The sequence below is a fragment of the Myiozetetes cayanensis genome, unplaced genomic scaffold (genome assembly GCF_022539395.1).
Source record: "Myiozetetes cayanensis isolate MyiCay16 unplaced genomic scaffold, myiCay2020 scf1, whole genome shotgun sequence".
In the NCBI taxonomy this organism is placed as follows: domain Eukaryota; kingdom Metazoa; phylum Chordata; class Aves; order Passeriformes; family Tyrannidae; genus Myiozetetes; species Myiozetetes cayanensis.
This window is the reverse complement of record NW_026086604.1, coordinates 51,880,182-51,895,882: the sequence shown is the minus strand read 5'-3', so window position 1 is coordinate 51,895,882 and position 15,701 is coordinate 51,880,182. Positions and strand designations below refer to the sequence as shown.

The 15,701-nt window shown below is 44.0% G+C and overlaps 1 protein-coding gene across 1 annotated transcript; it reads right to left on the bottom strand.

Annotated features, from left to right (window-relative positions):
• Positions 1-2,018: 2,018 nt before the first annotated feature.
• Positions 2,019-11,774, bottom strand: TUBB6 (tubulin beta 6 class V). Its single transcript, XM_050306674.1, has 4 exons — positions 11,661-11,774; positions 10,951-11,059; positions 9,747-9,857; positions 2,019-5,024 (listed from the first exon to the last, which is right to left on the bottom strand). The coding sequence occupies exons 1-4, from the start codon at positions 11,715-11,717 to the stop codon at positions 3,961-3,963; spliced, it is 1,341 nt and encodes a 446-aa protein (XP_050162631.1). The 5' UTR covers positions 11,718-11,774; the 3' UTR covers positions 2,019-3,960.
• Positions 11,775-15,701: the final 3,927 nt, after the last annotated feature.

Genomic DNA, 15,701 nt, shown 5'->3' with positions numbered 1-15,701 from the left:
AACCAACCAAAACCAACCAAAAACCCTTAACTCGACTCTTCACAACGGCACTACCAGACTGTGAAAGAATTGTCTCCTCTGCAGGAAATGTTTTCTCTTACTCACTGTTTGTGCTGTGTACTTTTAAATTCCACTCTTGTTTAGTTGCAGCATGCAATTAATAAGTGCATGCTTATTAATAATTTATTAATAATATATTCATAATTATAGAGTGGCCTTACTTTTCCTTTATTTTAGAGCATTCGTTTCCTTGTTTAGCCTTACCTCAGTAGGTCTTAATATTTTGTGCCAAAAATTGCAGAATCCGACAGTGTTAGGATTTTGTAATCAAAACAAAGATATGGAAAAACAATAAACAAAAAAAAGCTGTTTACCCAACCAGCCTCTCTGAAGAGGACAGTTAGTGTTCTCCTCCTCACAAATTTAAGATGTCAGGTGGTTGAACATAAATCAAGAAAATCAAGTTTAGTCTGTGCTGCGGCTGCCAATAATGCTGGATTAACTTTTGTTGCAAACACATCGAGCAGTGCTGCCTCAACTAGCAGGGGCTTGTGCTGTGCAGAGGGAGCTGCTGAGTTCCCTGTTCCTCCCAGTGCCAGAAGGAGCAGGTCTAGACCCTCCTTCCCAACCTGACTGTTCCTAAGAGGTGACCACCTTCTCTTAAGGCCATCCATGTGCTAGTAAAGGAATACAGAGCAATATTTGTGGGATGCAGAGAGATGAAGAGCCTAATGTGGCTTGTTTAAGGTGGAATACACATGGGCTCTCATCTCAAAGCTAAGGGCCTGCCCAATTCCTTGCTGGCTTTGCCTGGAGCAACTTTGCAAAAGAGCTGGCCCATCAGGTTAGATTCCAATTTCTGTCCTGATACCACACCTTCTTTCCGTGCAACACCTCACCCACTCCCTGTTTTCAAGCTGGTGTAAGTTGCCATTTTTTCTCCTCATCCTAACATTGACACAGGTGTCCTCATCTGAGCAGTACTAAGAGCTGCACTTCCAGGCATCCTCAGACCTGGCCTGTCCTGGCAGCCTGCTGCTAGGTATTTCCTGTGGCCAGCTGCAAGGCAGTAAAAAGAGAGAAAATGGAGGTGGGCCAGGCCACAGAAATAAAAGGTGCAAGAGACTAGGCTGAAAATTCAGAGGGGAAATGAAAAACACATAGGTGAAGAATGCGAGAAGAAGAGGAACAAAGCTAGGTGAGACTCAGCATGCAGATTTCAAAATCAGAGGTTTCCAAGGAAAAAGCAGGAAGTTATTTGAAAGGAAGGGCAGCTGGAGGAATTGTTCACTAAGCCTGTTACTATTACAATTTTTAGTTATACGTCAGGAAAGGAAGATGATTAGAGTTGGTTGACTGAAGAGGAACAGGAAGGATTTGTGCTTCCCATGGTTCTCTTAAGCTGGTCCTCTCACAATGTTCCTACCACTGGTTCCTAGGTTCACTTTGGTGGCTTGGGTATTTCCCCACCTAAGATCAGATGGAAGATTTGTCTTTTTTTTTCTAAGAGGGCATTAGTTTTCCTCCCCCACCTCCACACATTCTAGAAATTCACACCAAACAGCTGCAAGTAAACACATGTGAAAGAAAGAATGGGTGAGTCAAAGCAGGATCAGAGGACATTGTTAGGTCTGGATTGCACAGCCTCAGAGTGTATATTCTGCATTTTGTGTCAAGTGTATGAAAACCAATAAAGAACAGGCTGGTTCACCAGGTAAATAACAACTCAATTATTTAGGAATGCCAAGATTCCTGGCATTTTTAAAGTATCAACTTTTTTTTTTTTCCACAGTAATATCAGAATTTATGGCTTGGACCAAGGTATGACTTTAGTATTATAAAAAATGCAGTTCCACAAGCTGTAAGATGTTAGTTCTATTTCATTTGGAAATGAACTTCATTTGGAACTGTGCTAGTGCTTTAAATGGAAAGCAGTGTGATAGCAGGCTCTGAGCCTGTAACACGTTCTCCTCCCTTGCAAAGCCAATAGCCTGCCATTTACAAGGAATCAACTAAACTTTGAAGTTTAATGGCTTTATTCCCAACGGATTTTGCTTTTGCTTTGTATTGGTACTACATGTTAATTCTCTTTAATGCATATTGCGTTATAACTTTATCATCTCGTGCTGCGATTAATACATAGCCACATCTCACATTTACAAAATGCATATTTAAAGGTGTTCTATTGCTGTTCACAAATCCTTTAGGCATCACTAGACATTGCAACGAATGTGGCCCCTGTGAATCTGCTTGACTCCATTATGACCCTTCTAAAGACAATCAGCCAGTCTCTGCCTACACTGCTACGCCAAAGCCAGTTTGGTCAGTATGTTGCAGCAGCTGTGTCTCAACCCCTGAAGTCACTTCACGTTACTATGAAAAACTTGTACTTGATTAAAGCTAATTTAGTTCCATTTCTATGTGGAACAGAATTAGGCAGGCAGCTTCAGGTCATGTGAACAACAGTTGCCTGGTTCATATACTTCATAAAACACTGTGTCATTCCCTGAATCCCAAACTAACAAAACATAACATCGTGTTGTCAGGAGCAAAGGATCTTTAGAAATTACACTATGTTTGTAAAGTGCCTTTTTAAAGTATTGAGCAACACTTTTTGCTTGGAAAGTGCTTCTGAAGGCAAGAAGAAAAAACAAAGAGTTCCTGAAACATTTGAAGTTTGGCTTTCCAGAGGGTTTCTCCTTTGTTTGCTTGTTCTGTTGCCTAGAAACTGACCTAAATAAGAGACTCCATGTAGACAGAGTGTTCTCTGGTGGAGGCTCTCTAATGGAGAAGGGCTGTTTAATTGATATGAGCAGAAACATAAAGCATGCACGAGGAGCGAATGCCCAACAGTCACTCTGTCAGCTGGCTTATGCAGAGATCTTTCTGGTCTGGCTTTAGTGGGAGCAGATAAACCTGTTGTTCATCTTTACTTTTTCCAGCTGCTTTGAATACTGTGGATAAATGCTCTTGTACTTCAACCTTAATCTGTCCAGTTATTTTAACCTACCTTGGGAGCAAGGCATGCACAGCATCTGTTAGGGTGTGGTGAACTCACAAACCTAGGTAGTGAGATCTGTTGACACGTAGCCTACGTCCCCTCTCCCACCATCACCTGGGGAATATCTGAATTATTTCAGCTATATGGGCTGGGTGGGATAGAGATAGGAACAGCACCAGCAACTGGTGATAGATAGCCAGAAAGACAGGGCACCAGCAAGATACTGGGGTGTCACTTTAAATCCTGGGGATCCATGAAGAACACATCACAAACTGATAGATTCCATATATATATTATCTGTGATTATTCAGCAACAAGTGGTGAAGTCACAAATCCAGCTTCTAGCCTGCAGCTCACTGGATATTTACATAGCATTGACTGCCCAAAACACTTCTGCTTGAGAGGATACTAATCGGTTTTATTTTGGTTTTAGAGTACTAGAATCAAATATCACTGTCAGCAGTTACTGTACAGAATACGAAAAAACTTTTTCTTCTTTTTATTATGAATAAATTTTGTTTCTGGCAGTTCAGTATTGTACATTTGGTACAGAATGAGTGCTTCAAACCCACAAGCTTTTCTTACCCATAATAGGATGAAAATAGCGCAGCTCTAATTTGTAGATTTTGAGACCTATTTTACATCTTCTCTTCTACAGCTTTAGGGATGACAACCTGTTTGGAAAAGAAAGATCCCAAACTAGCAATCTCTGTGTTCAGACTCTTCAGTCAAAGCCTTAAATGAATGCCTTACATTTGTCTCATGAATAGAAATGGCCTGATTTCCAGAAATACTGAATGTTCTCAGTGATCTCAATGGACTCTGAGGAGCACCTCTAACACCTAAAATTCATGCTCCCTTTTTTTTTTTTTTAACATAAATATGAATTTACAAGCCTAATTGTCAGAAATCGAGAATTGAGAATTTGGACTGGAAAAAAAACTGCACACCTAATTTCTTTATTCATTGATCTCTTCCTCATCATCTTCAAACGCTTCCTCTCCATCATTTGCTGTTGCTTCCTGATACTGCTGATACTCTGAAACCAGGTCATTCATGTTGCTTTCTGCTTCCGTAAATTCCATTTCATCCATTCCCTCTCCCGTGAACCAGTGGAGGAAGGCCTTTCTCCTGAACATGGCCGAAAACTGCTCCGAGATCCTTTTGAAGAGCTCTTGAATAGCAGTGCTGTTGCCAATGAAAGTGGAAGCCATCTTGAGGCCACGGGGAGGTATGTCACACACCGCCACCTTGACATTGTTTGGGATCCACTCCACAAAGTAACTGCTGTTCTTGTTCTGGATGGCCAACATCTGCTCGTCAACCTCCTTCATGGACATGGGGCCACGGAAGACAGTGGCCACCGTCAAGTATCGGCCATGTCTTGGGTCGCAGGCTGCCATCATGTTCTTGGCATCAAACATCTGCTGGGTGAGCTCCGGCACGGTGAGCGCTCGGTATTGTTGGCTGCCTCGGGCTGTCAAAGGAGCGAAGCCTGGCATGAAGAAGTGAAGGCGTGGGAAGGGGACCATATTCACCGCCAGCTTCCGGAGGTCAGCGTTGAGCTGGCCTGGAAAACGCAGGGATGTAGTTACCCCGCTCATGGTAGCGGAAACCAAGTGGTTTAAATCACCGTATGTGGGAGTGGTGAGCTTCAGGGTGCGGAAGCAGATGTCATACAAAGCTTCGTTGTCGATGCAGTAGGTTTCATCTGTATTTTCAACCAGCTGGTGGACTGAAAGCGTAGCGTTATAAGGCTCCACCACTGTATCAGAAACCTTTGGAGAGGGCATGACACTAAAGGTATTCATTATCCTGTCCGGATATTCCTCTCGTATCTTGCTGATGAGTAGGGTTCCCATGCCAGATCCTGTCCCTCCTCCCAGGGAATGAGTGAGCTGAAATCCTTGCAAGCAATCACAGTGTTCACACTCTTTTCTTACTACATCAAGTACAGAGTCGACCAACTCTGCCCCTTCTGTATAGTGTCCTTTAGCCCAGTTGTTTCCTGCACCAGTTTGTCCTAAAATAACATACAACAGGAAAAGAAAATACACAAAATTATCGGTAAGGTTTGATATTTCAACACTGAATGGATTCATATCTGTAACAAAAGCTGCTATAAATCTGTCAGGTAGATAACCGTGCTCTTCAGTTTTGTCTAATAATATCTCATACATATATATATATAATACAATATTATGTTGACACTGGAAGTATCAACATAAATTTTTTAGTATCTGGTAGTTTTCATTTATGCCTTTGGACACTTTTTTTTTTGCCTTTTTGGCATTTTACCTTCCATAAATGCAAAGGTAGCCTTGACTCCTTGTTTTGAAAGCTTTCACACTTCCCAATCCTCATTTTTCTGTAAACACAAGATGACTGTTTAATATTAAAAAACTTCCTGTCTGTAAGGACCACAATGCATACAAAGCTAAATCACACATATATATTTCTAAATGAAAGGTTCCTGGACTGTTCTCACGAGGCACAAAGCCAACTTTGTCATTCTGAAGCTGGGCTTCAGAAGTCCTATTTAACTTGTTGTATCAGGAACTACAGCTTTTTTAATTTCCTGAATGAAAATACCGATCAAAAGAAGCTTCAAGACCATTATTTCAAAAAACTTGGAAGTTAAGTGTCTTTTAGGTTTTACTGGTTTCTTACAAACTCCCTGTTCTTCAGGACGTGCAAAGCATCTTGCAAAACTGGATTACTGATATTTCATAAACCTCTTCTTTTCTTCCACGAGGCTATCTTCCTTTTGTGTGCCCCTCAGTTTATTAAGATGAACAGTCCAGATCATTTGCTATGCCACCATTTTGGTATTACTTAGGTAACAAGGAGGATTAAGTGGGGGATCAGTTTTTTAACACTCTTGTTCCTCACAGTGACTACCATATACATACACTGTGGCTCTGAACTCAGTGTACTTCTCTGAGTGGTATTCAGGAAGAACGGCAGTTTCAGAATTAAGTGACAAATTCTGAGTTGTTCTCCAAGACCTTCCCCTCCCTTCCTATTACCATGTCTCATTTCAATTCCCAGTGCACTGTGTTGGTGCCAAACACATCAACCAGGGAAACTGCTGGCTGGGATATTTTTTAAATATTACGCACTTTATTTTCACTGCACAAATGCCTGGTTTCCTCATGGTGCATTTGGTTAGTTAATGCATTGTTCTGTATGCTGCTATATTTTTCTCTCTTTGAGCCCAGGGAGCTCAGCACTTCCTGTCCAGCTGGGCAAAGCACACAGTAATATCCTTCCAGAATTAAATATGTTTGTAACCAGCTGCAGTCTGCTTGAGCAGATCCCCTACTACAGACAGGGCAGCACGTCAGGATGCACACAAACAAGCAGACATCACTCCAAAACACAGAATTTAGCTCTGTTAAGATCCTTCTGAGTTTAGGACTTTATCTTATAGGTTGGCCCTTGTGTAAACAATGTGTGGTCCTTCCTCAGTGGGCAGCGAGATAAGAAGTAGGGAATAGGAACAAAACACAAGATAAGAGAAGGGCAGTTACACTAACAAATGTGAAAATTTTATTTTCATAGGAAAAAAAATAATCAGTAAAAACTGATTTTACTTGCTTTTGCTTTGTTTGCAGATTAAGTCTGCAAAATTTAGAAGGTAGCATGACTAACAGAGGTGGACCTGTCCTCCAGTGTACTAGACTCCCTCAGTCTTACTCTGCATGACACAAATTCCAGGATGCCCACACAACTACTGCCACACCACCTCTCTCTACTGCACTAGCACAAGCTCTGTATCTAAACTGCATCGTGGAACTGCACCAGTGGCTGCCTACACCAAAATTAATGGCTTCCCTCCAGCCCTCTCTTGGCTACTCCTGTGATAACACTGCACTTCTTCCACCAGTCAGCCACGTGCCTAGGGTCTCTAACATTTTCATTGGAGATTTCCTGCTGTTTATACCCAGTAATCTTATACTTCCACACCCACTAGCTCTACAGCACTGTAAGACCACCACTACTACTACATGCAACATGTAAAATAAGCCCTGGGAGCTCCAGACTTCTTACCCATGACAATACAGTGCAGTCTGGAGGTGCCAAGACTGCCACACACCCAGAAATCCTGACTGTGATCCTGTGAAACTCTACTGGATGGCCTTCACTTATCAGGTGCCTACCTAACTGACTTCTGAAAATCTTACACAAAAATTATTAAGTTCCAGCAGGACTAAATTCTCTAGGTGTGAAACGAGCCTGTGCCCACAAAACTCGGGACTTAGCAAATCTTTTGCCAGTCTTGGAAGCTCTGTGTTGTATGCAGCCCATCTCTAGCGTACTGCCTCCGTCATTTCTCACTGTACATTTGCCAGGATCTAAAGAAGCCTGCATGAAGCAACCTCACAACTTATCTGCCCTCTTGGCACTTCCAGATCCTTCTATCGCTTTCTTTTTACAGCACACTGTAGGGTTATCAAAGACATTCAGGTTGAGCTGCACTCGCAGAGAAGCCATTTGTGAACAGCCAATTGGTTTTTTAATCCCTAAAATGACACCTGTTTTCTGCAATCTTCTCTCACTCCTTTCCTCTCTTCACTGCTTGAAATAGGAGACAAACCTGCTAAGGAAGAGCAGTAGTTTGGCACACTAATGCTTAGAAGCCTACTGTGAACAGCCTTGCTGCAGAACTTGCCTTGTGACTGCCTGACAGCCATTTTGTGGTTGCTCCCACCAGTTCATACAAATTAAATTCAAGTGGTATCTATGCAGCAAATCTATCAAGGTCGTACACAAGAAAGACAAATGTTAAAATGTACAAATGAAAACTGGTTAACGAGAGGAGATACACCAGAGTTCAGAGCAGTTCCTGGTGGGCAACTGTATGCTGGCAGAAGGCCAAGAGATCTGCTGCTCTCATACAGCAAGATCATTCCACCTGTGCTCCTTCACTTTTCGGATCACTATCTTGTCAACACAAGCATTAAAGTATAAGGTCTGTTTTGTATCCATCTCAAATCTCCTGAGATGGATACATTTGCTGGTCTGAGATAAATTCCCATAACTCGAATACGTGATCACGTACTCAGTATACCTGCATGAAATCCTGACTGATGGTCCATGGTTACTTGCAGAGGTAGAAAACATCTCCATCAGAATGAACCCTAACAGCCTGGGGTACAGCAAGTATGGGACTGCCAGCTTCTGCCACAAAATCCTTTGTGGGCCCAGGCCAGATTTTTAAAAGAGAAAACAAAATGCTTTGTTGGCTTTTGACACAGAAGATCATTACTTCAGCGTTCAGCCATTCTACATTATTCAGCAGGTTGGGAGGACAGTGCCTGATGCTGGCAGGGGCCTCTGTCAGATACGAGTTGATCACATGCTGTTGGTTCATTGTTATCTTGGCAGGAAGGGAGTACAGTTAACAGGACTATTGTTGAAGACATTCTGCATTGATTTTGCTCTGGTTTTACTGGTGGTGTGCCAAACTGTAAAGCTCCAGTTCAGGTATTTCCATAGGTCAGGTGAATTCACTTTCAGAGGGCTTGTGTGGTCCATGCAGGGGAAAGGGAATGAAAGGAGAAACCTGAATACAGAAACAAACTTCATAAAGCTGATTAGAGCTATGGCTTTTCTCCCTAAGCTTAATTCTACATGTTGTAACAGAGATCCTTTGGAAGAGACCCTTAATGTCACTGCCATGGAATTTACAGGAGAAAGTTTTGAAAGTTTTAAGTCAAAGTTTTAAGTCAAAGACTCAAAGGGACTCTTTATGGCTTCTTTACTTCCCACCTCACCAGCAACAACCCAGACTTAAGTTTGTTTTATACCACCCAAATAATGTTTATCCTTTCTCTGTCTGTCCCTGGCATTGTTCCTTCCTTATGTTGACATGATATACCAAACTAAGTTGCAATCTAAGCTTGCCTTGTCAGAAGGAAATGTTTGTGGCCAGTGCAGACTTGGAAACCAAAAGGACACGAGAGTTCTCATGGTAGCTTTCATTCAGACTTCCTATTTCAGGATCACTTAACTTCCACATGCTGTTCCTCCTTTAGTGCAAAGGAACTGATAATGCTTCTGTACTTCATAAGGCTGCTCAGAAAGGGCAATGTGCATTTTTAAGCTTAGATGAAAAGTACCACAGAATTACAAAGTAGAACAGTAAAGGCAAAACCAACCCTCTGCAAGAACACTGCAAAACCAGTTCTCCACATACTCTCAGACTGTTCCTCATTATGCTGGAAAATAACCCAGTAATGACAGTGTTTTCCATGTCACAGTTGTTCTTCTTCCACTACTACTATACTATAAAGGTCTACTGAAAAAGTTTAATTACACAGCCTAAAAGCAATTCAATGCTCAAGGATTTAATATGAATTCAAGTGAAGAGTAGTCTGGTTGGTTTGTGGTTGAGGTTTTCCCTCCCCCCTCCATTTTTCTGCAGAATTTCCACGCATTTTGCTGCAAAGAAGTGGCCTCAGGATTTCTCTGGAGTTCACAAATATGGAAAGCAAATGTACTTTATCGGAATACCATAAGAAACTTTCAGCAGTTCGCTAATTGAAGGAATGATTAACAGAAGAATGACTTTTTCAGTTAACAGGATCCTTTGACTGACTAACAGATAACTGCAATCGCATTGTTAGCTATTAGGATTTCTCAGTAGGATCACTTTGGAATAGAGAGATTAAATGCTTTTTGACCATTCACTTGCTAATCAAACAGCTGCTTTGGTTTTTAAAAAGTAACATCCACATACCAAAGATGAAATTATCGGGCCGAAAGAGCTGACCAAAAGGACCGGATCGCACACTATCCATGGTTCCCGGCTCCAAGTCCACCAAGACTGCTCTCGGTACAAATTTCTGAGCTACAATAAAAAGTAAGCATGCCCTTAATGCTCTACCACACTTATAGCCCTTAATACAGAAATATGTCTCATACTGTTACTCTAATACATAGTTCATACCTATATAGGTACTTCCTATACAGAAATTCATGGTAGTGAAAAACCCGGTAACTCTAGGAACAAATCAATTCAGCTTGAAAAACAGAGCTGACATCTTTTGGGTTCTATAGATGGTATATAACATTCTGTAAGCTCTTTATTAGCAATAGATATGAGGGAGGGAAGTTTCTGATTAGAAAAAATGGTTTACACATTCTTTATAACCAAGTAGGTAATGTTTTCTGTGAATAACAGGGGGAGTAAAGTGTTTATGTTCAAATAATCCTAATACATCTCACAAGCTTTAATGCTTGAAGGATTCTCCTTCACTGAAAGAGCTACTTGGTATACACGGCAAACAGCGTATCTACCACAAAGCACAAAATAAAACATCCGTATCAAATTGAAATCGTTCAAACTCAGTTAAATAATATGAATTAACACAAGCGGGACAAAAGATGAAACATTCACACTTGCAGGTTCATGTCAACAGACCAAAGGAATCAACATCTCCATTTTACACTGTTAACACCTTCCAACACCAGACTGACTCAGGGGATTTGGACGCCTTTGGCATCCTATTAATGAATTACTGTTCAGTTCTCTATTACCTGTGACCCAACCCTCTCATTCATGAAATTAAGAGTACTACAGATGCAGGCTCATACAACCAAATGTTTAATTTGAGGTAACTGACACAATGCATCTGATGAAGTAATCGTATTAGAAGAGCAAACGCCTACTGCTGTGTTAAATAAAAAACAAATGTTCACCTCCAGACCCTAAGGACAGTCCCTTGTGCCACTTCTCTCTGTCTGGGGAGATAACACCCAATTATCTTAATACTTCGTAAGAAAGTAGGCAATATTTTCTGTGCATAATGGGTTGAGCTGGGCACAGCTAAGGGGCCAAATGGCATGCAAGGAGGGTGGCCAGAAGTGCAATTTTCTCCCAGACTCCTGTGCCCCTTCCCACGGAGCCCCCTGTCCCGCTCCCCTCCCCGTCCCACACTTACAAGATGATTCATTGTAGTAGACATTGATCCTTTCCAGCTGCAGCGCTGAGTCACCGACATAGCCTCCGGCTGGGTCAATGCCATGCTCATCACTTATTACTTCCCAAAACTAAGGGAGGAAAAGCGAGAAGCGGGTTGGGAACTCCCCTGCGGAGTACTAGGGGCCCTGCCCAGCGCCCGGGCGGGCGGCGGCCCCGCGGCAGCTGCTGGATTCCAGGCGTGCCCGCCGCCACACCCTGCCCGCGCCTGCAGCGGGAGCGGGAGCGGGAGCAGGCACCAGGATTCAAATCCAACGGAGCAGCGGCGGCCGCCCCGCTCCCCGCCCGGAGCCGCCTCAGCGCTCCCCGGGGCCACTCGGGCTGTGCCGCCCTCCCCCACCTGCTTCTGAACCGCAGCCTGGACGGTTTCAACGCAAAAATAATTTAAAAAATAATTTTAAAAAGAGGTCCCGTTTGGTTTGGGCACTTCCCAAAGCCTTTTATGGTCACGGGGAGCGGTGCGGTGCGCGGTGCCCCGGGCGCGCCCGGCAGCGGATCGCTCGGGGCACGGGCGGCCCGGAGGGTCGAGGGGGCGGCGGGGGGCACAGCCCAACACAGCCCAGCCCCCCTCCCCGAGGGGTCCCACAGCCCCGAGGAACGACCGGGCGCGTCCCCCGGGCGCTCAGAGGCTCCGCCAGCGGCGGACAGCCAGCGGGTCCCCTTCAGGCTCACCTTGGTCCCGATCTGGTTTCCACACTGTCCCGCCTGGATGTGCACGATCTCCCTCATGGCTGTAGCCCCAGCTCTCCCAGCCGCGCTCCCGCTGTCCCGCCGCCCAGCCCGGCAGTGCGCGGTGCCGGCCCACCGGGCGGTGCTTTATGGGCTCCCCGCACCCCCCCGCCGCTCTCCCAGCGGCCGCCCCGGCCGGGACCGCCCTCAGCCCCTTGCTGGGACTGGGATAGGGGTGGCGACGGCACCCGCCGGGTGACACCAGCGGCTCGCGTTGTCCCCATCGGCGGTGGGAGTCCCGGGGGGTCCTCCTGCCCCATAATCTGCTGCTCACCCAACCCCAGTTTGGCAAACGTGGGTCCGGCATCCTCCGCACCCCCTCGGGAGCCCTGCCCTGCAGGCGTACATCGCCGCCTTCTCCGGTCGTTCCTTGGGCAGATCGCAGCCTTCGCTGACGGGGCAGCGTCCAAAGGAATGGGTGGCCCTTCTCCGTGCCTCGTCGAAGGGTCATCTTCTTTGCATTGCATTTGTCTTTTCCGACGTGGTTTTGCCAGCAAGATAAACTGCTGCTTGAAAATTCTAGCTGGGATGACAAGCAGTCTCTGCAGAGCAACTTTGCTGAAAGCTCGTGTCACCACAATGCGGAGCATGCCCTGGGATATGCATGATTTAAATAGCTTCATTTTTAGTGAAAAAGGAGATTTTCTTTCTCCTCCAGAGAGGAAACAAGTTCCCACAGCTGCTGAATCTGCTTTATGATCCCGTTTTATAACTGTTGCATGGTTTCCCAGGTAGAGGATGCCTGCTTTGATGCCAGAGTGACTCTTCTGTGGGATGCCATTGTCTATATAGCCTATTCCAATATATAGCCCTGGTGGGAGGCATTCATCTGTCCATGCACATCTTTACTGTCTGACCTAGTCTCTGCTCTTGTGCAAGAGCAGCCCTTAGGCCAGAGTTATAAAACCTCCTTATCCACATGATCAAAGGTGACCCAGCTGGGGTCTTTCGGAGAACAATCTTGGGTAGTCTTTACAACTTCAGCGTAGTCAAGGTAGCCACCACCAATCAATATATTACCTTCAAATAACCCCAAATCTGTATTTTCAGAGGCACCTCCTACCTGTCTGCCCTTATGTTGGTGTGACATGACCGATGTCAGCTAGACTGTGTGCTCTGGGCTCCAACCTTGCCTTTCCATAAATGTTTTTCAGCAGGGCTAGCAGCTTCTAGCAAATTGCCTCTGAGTAGCCCACAACCATCGTGCTAGGCTGAGTCAAATGGCTTTCTGACATCAGTGAAGCAGCTGGAGGATCAGCACATTTGCCTTGCAAGCATCCACCAGCAGAAGATTGGACACTACGTGCTGCCTTCTCCGCTGAACTGTCCTTCTCTGTGTGATCTGCATTTTTGGAAGAGATCCACCAACAAGTCATTATTCAGCAACCTGATTAGTGAGATTGTCTTGGACTTTGCCTGAATCTATATGTCTGTCCTTGAATACTCCTTCCAGGCCTGGCTTTCCCCACGCTTTGCAAATCCTCCCATTTACTGTTTGTACTTGCCATCAACTCTCCTGTTGCAATCATTTTTACTGGAATGCCAGTTTTTAAAATTCGGTTGGTTCCCAGATCTTGCTAGTGGTAAGCCTGAGTGTGTGTTCCCAATAGGCACATGCACACGCACACGCACCCCTCACACACATGTACACATACATACATGGATGTCCACATAGGCAGAAAACACAATATGGATCCCTTCAGTAGCTGGTCTTAGACACTCTTCTTATTCGGTAGCTAACCCCTGGATCCCAAGTCTTCCCAGCTGCTGGCACCTGGAAATGTTATCCCAAAAGTCCATAGTTCCATCCCAGCTGCTGGTATTCAGACCTAAAGACATGCACAGCAACCTATGGCTCCCTCCTCCAGTAGCTGTTCTTAGGACACAGCCTGTTCAGTGGCTGACCTCTGGATGCTCAGTTACCTCACACAGAGGCACAAACAGGCAAACGAGTTTCTCAGGTAGCTGGTCCAGACTTGTGACCTTACCAGTAGCTGACCCCACCACAGTCTCCTCAGTAGGTGGTTTGGACCCCCTTGTCTCTTCAGTAGCCCCCTCACAGATCCACTTGTCTCTTCACTATCTTTCCCAGACTTACAGCTGCTCCAAAACTTGATTCCCACCTAGGCTGGCTTGGTGTTTGCTAGTGACAACACACTGATGTAGGGATGCAAATAACATGTGTGCACTCTGGTCTCTCCAGTTGCTTCATGAAAAACACAAAAGCCCCTGCGACTTGTGGCCCTCTCCTTTGATTGCTGACACTCAAACCACCATGCACACACATACACATGGAATATAGATGCCACTTTCACCCAAAAAATAACCAAAGTATGTTTTAGTAAAACAAAACAGACTGAGGTGATCAGGTGCAAGGTGTAGCCAGACAAGCATACTGACTGACAACCTGTTTACACCTAACCAGGTCATTTTAGCCCTGTATCCTCTTATTTTTCTGTATCAAACCACCTTTACTGCCCCTTTTTTCCACCTTTGATTCCTCCTCTAAACATCCCATAAGTCATCTTGTACAATCCCAAAGGTGCTCTTCCCCTCCTTCTCCTAAATATTCCCATACCACTGCAGGCAGTAACTCCTGTCTAAACAGTGATCCATGGTCGCACTGCCACTGCCTATCATCTTAGAAAGGTTTGTCTACTATTTGGGAGCAGCAGTCAATTAAACAACATTTAAAGGCAAAAACTTCATCCAGTTTCCCACACATAAAAAGCAACACACCATAGTATGCGTAAGACTATGGAACCATGTGGGTGATGAGGGTGAGCAACAGCTTACCCAGCAAATTTGCATCTCACATATACAAATTTTATGGTTTCGTAAAACAACTTCTAATTTTCAGTCAGACCTGAATCAACTTGCAGCTTCTCCATATTTTACTGCTAGTAATCTGAAAGAAGCAACATTTTTTGGTCACTGAATGTAAACATGCCTTCAAATCCTTTTCATCCCTGCTTGTGTCTACTGAGTAGTTCACCTGACTTAGGAGGTGGAGGTGCCATTATAAACTGTGTCATTCTCCTGCACATTCTCCTTAATTCTCCACAGACTCGGCCTAAGATTTTAAAGGCACTTAGGTGTTTCAAAATCCTACTAAACTGCTATGGATTACTTCTGGATGTATTTTAAAACACCACTAAACACCTCTTGGAAATTGTAAGCCACGTAAGTGTCTTCAAAGATTTCTCTCTAGGTGCTTCATCTGACTGAGTCCATGAGATTCATTCTATAAATAGATGAATGTAAAAACACACTGTAAATTCTATACAATGGATTTTCACTTGTTATATTTCGCTCTCTCAGTTACCTATAGTATATATTGACCTCTAACCTTCGTAACTCGTAGTATTTTTTTTACTTCTCACTCACTTCATAGGTTAATTTAATACATAAAGTATTGCTTTTTTCACCATGCACAAAACAGGAAGAGAGTTTTCTAAAGATTTCACTTGCAGATTTACTCTCTTGATTGGTTTTCCTTTTTAACTTCCTTTTGCAATTTTAACTTCTGTTGTTAAAAAAATCAATTCATGTATTTAACCCAAAAAATCAGTAAAATGTCACAATAGCTACAAACTATCAGCTCAAGTTTGCAAACTCCTGCTCCAGACAATCAGTTTACATGACTTATATTCTCAAGGTATCTGTTGCTCTCAGGTGTGGAAGCAAAAGGCTAAATACTAGAAGAGGTCAATGTTTGCATTTTAGGGACTGGCATGACCGTTTATGATAGACAGGACATGGTGATTAGGAAGATCTGACTGCTAGGCCAAGTCTGGATTAGTCTGCCATTTCTAAGTGGGAAAAGCCCAGTTCATTTCCACTGGACAACTCTTCGGTGCTTCAATGTGATGGGCAGACTCCATGTGGTTCTTTTTTCCTGTTAGTCAGAACTAATAATGTATCAGAGAGTAACAGAAGATGAAATACTCATATTGCTCTCGTGCCAGACCCATAGGCCTTGAA

Bases quoted from the DNA above. Each gene is read 5' to 3' on its own strand.
- TUBB6 (XM_050306674.1), bottom strand. From the start codon at position 11,717: ATGAGGGAGATCGTGCACATCCAGGCGGGACAGTGTGGAAACCAGATC. The intron at 9,858-10,950 runs GTAAGTGTGGGA...TTTTTATTGTAG, and splicing joins CTACTACAATGAATCATCTT to CTCAGAAATTTGTACCGAGA. The intron at 5,025-9,746 runs GTATGTGGATGT...ATGTTATTTTAG, and splicing joins GCCCGATAATTTCATCTTTG to GACAAACTGGTGCAGGAAAC.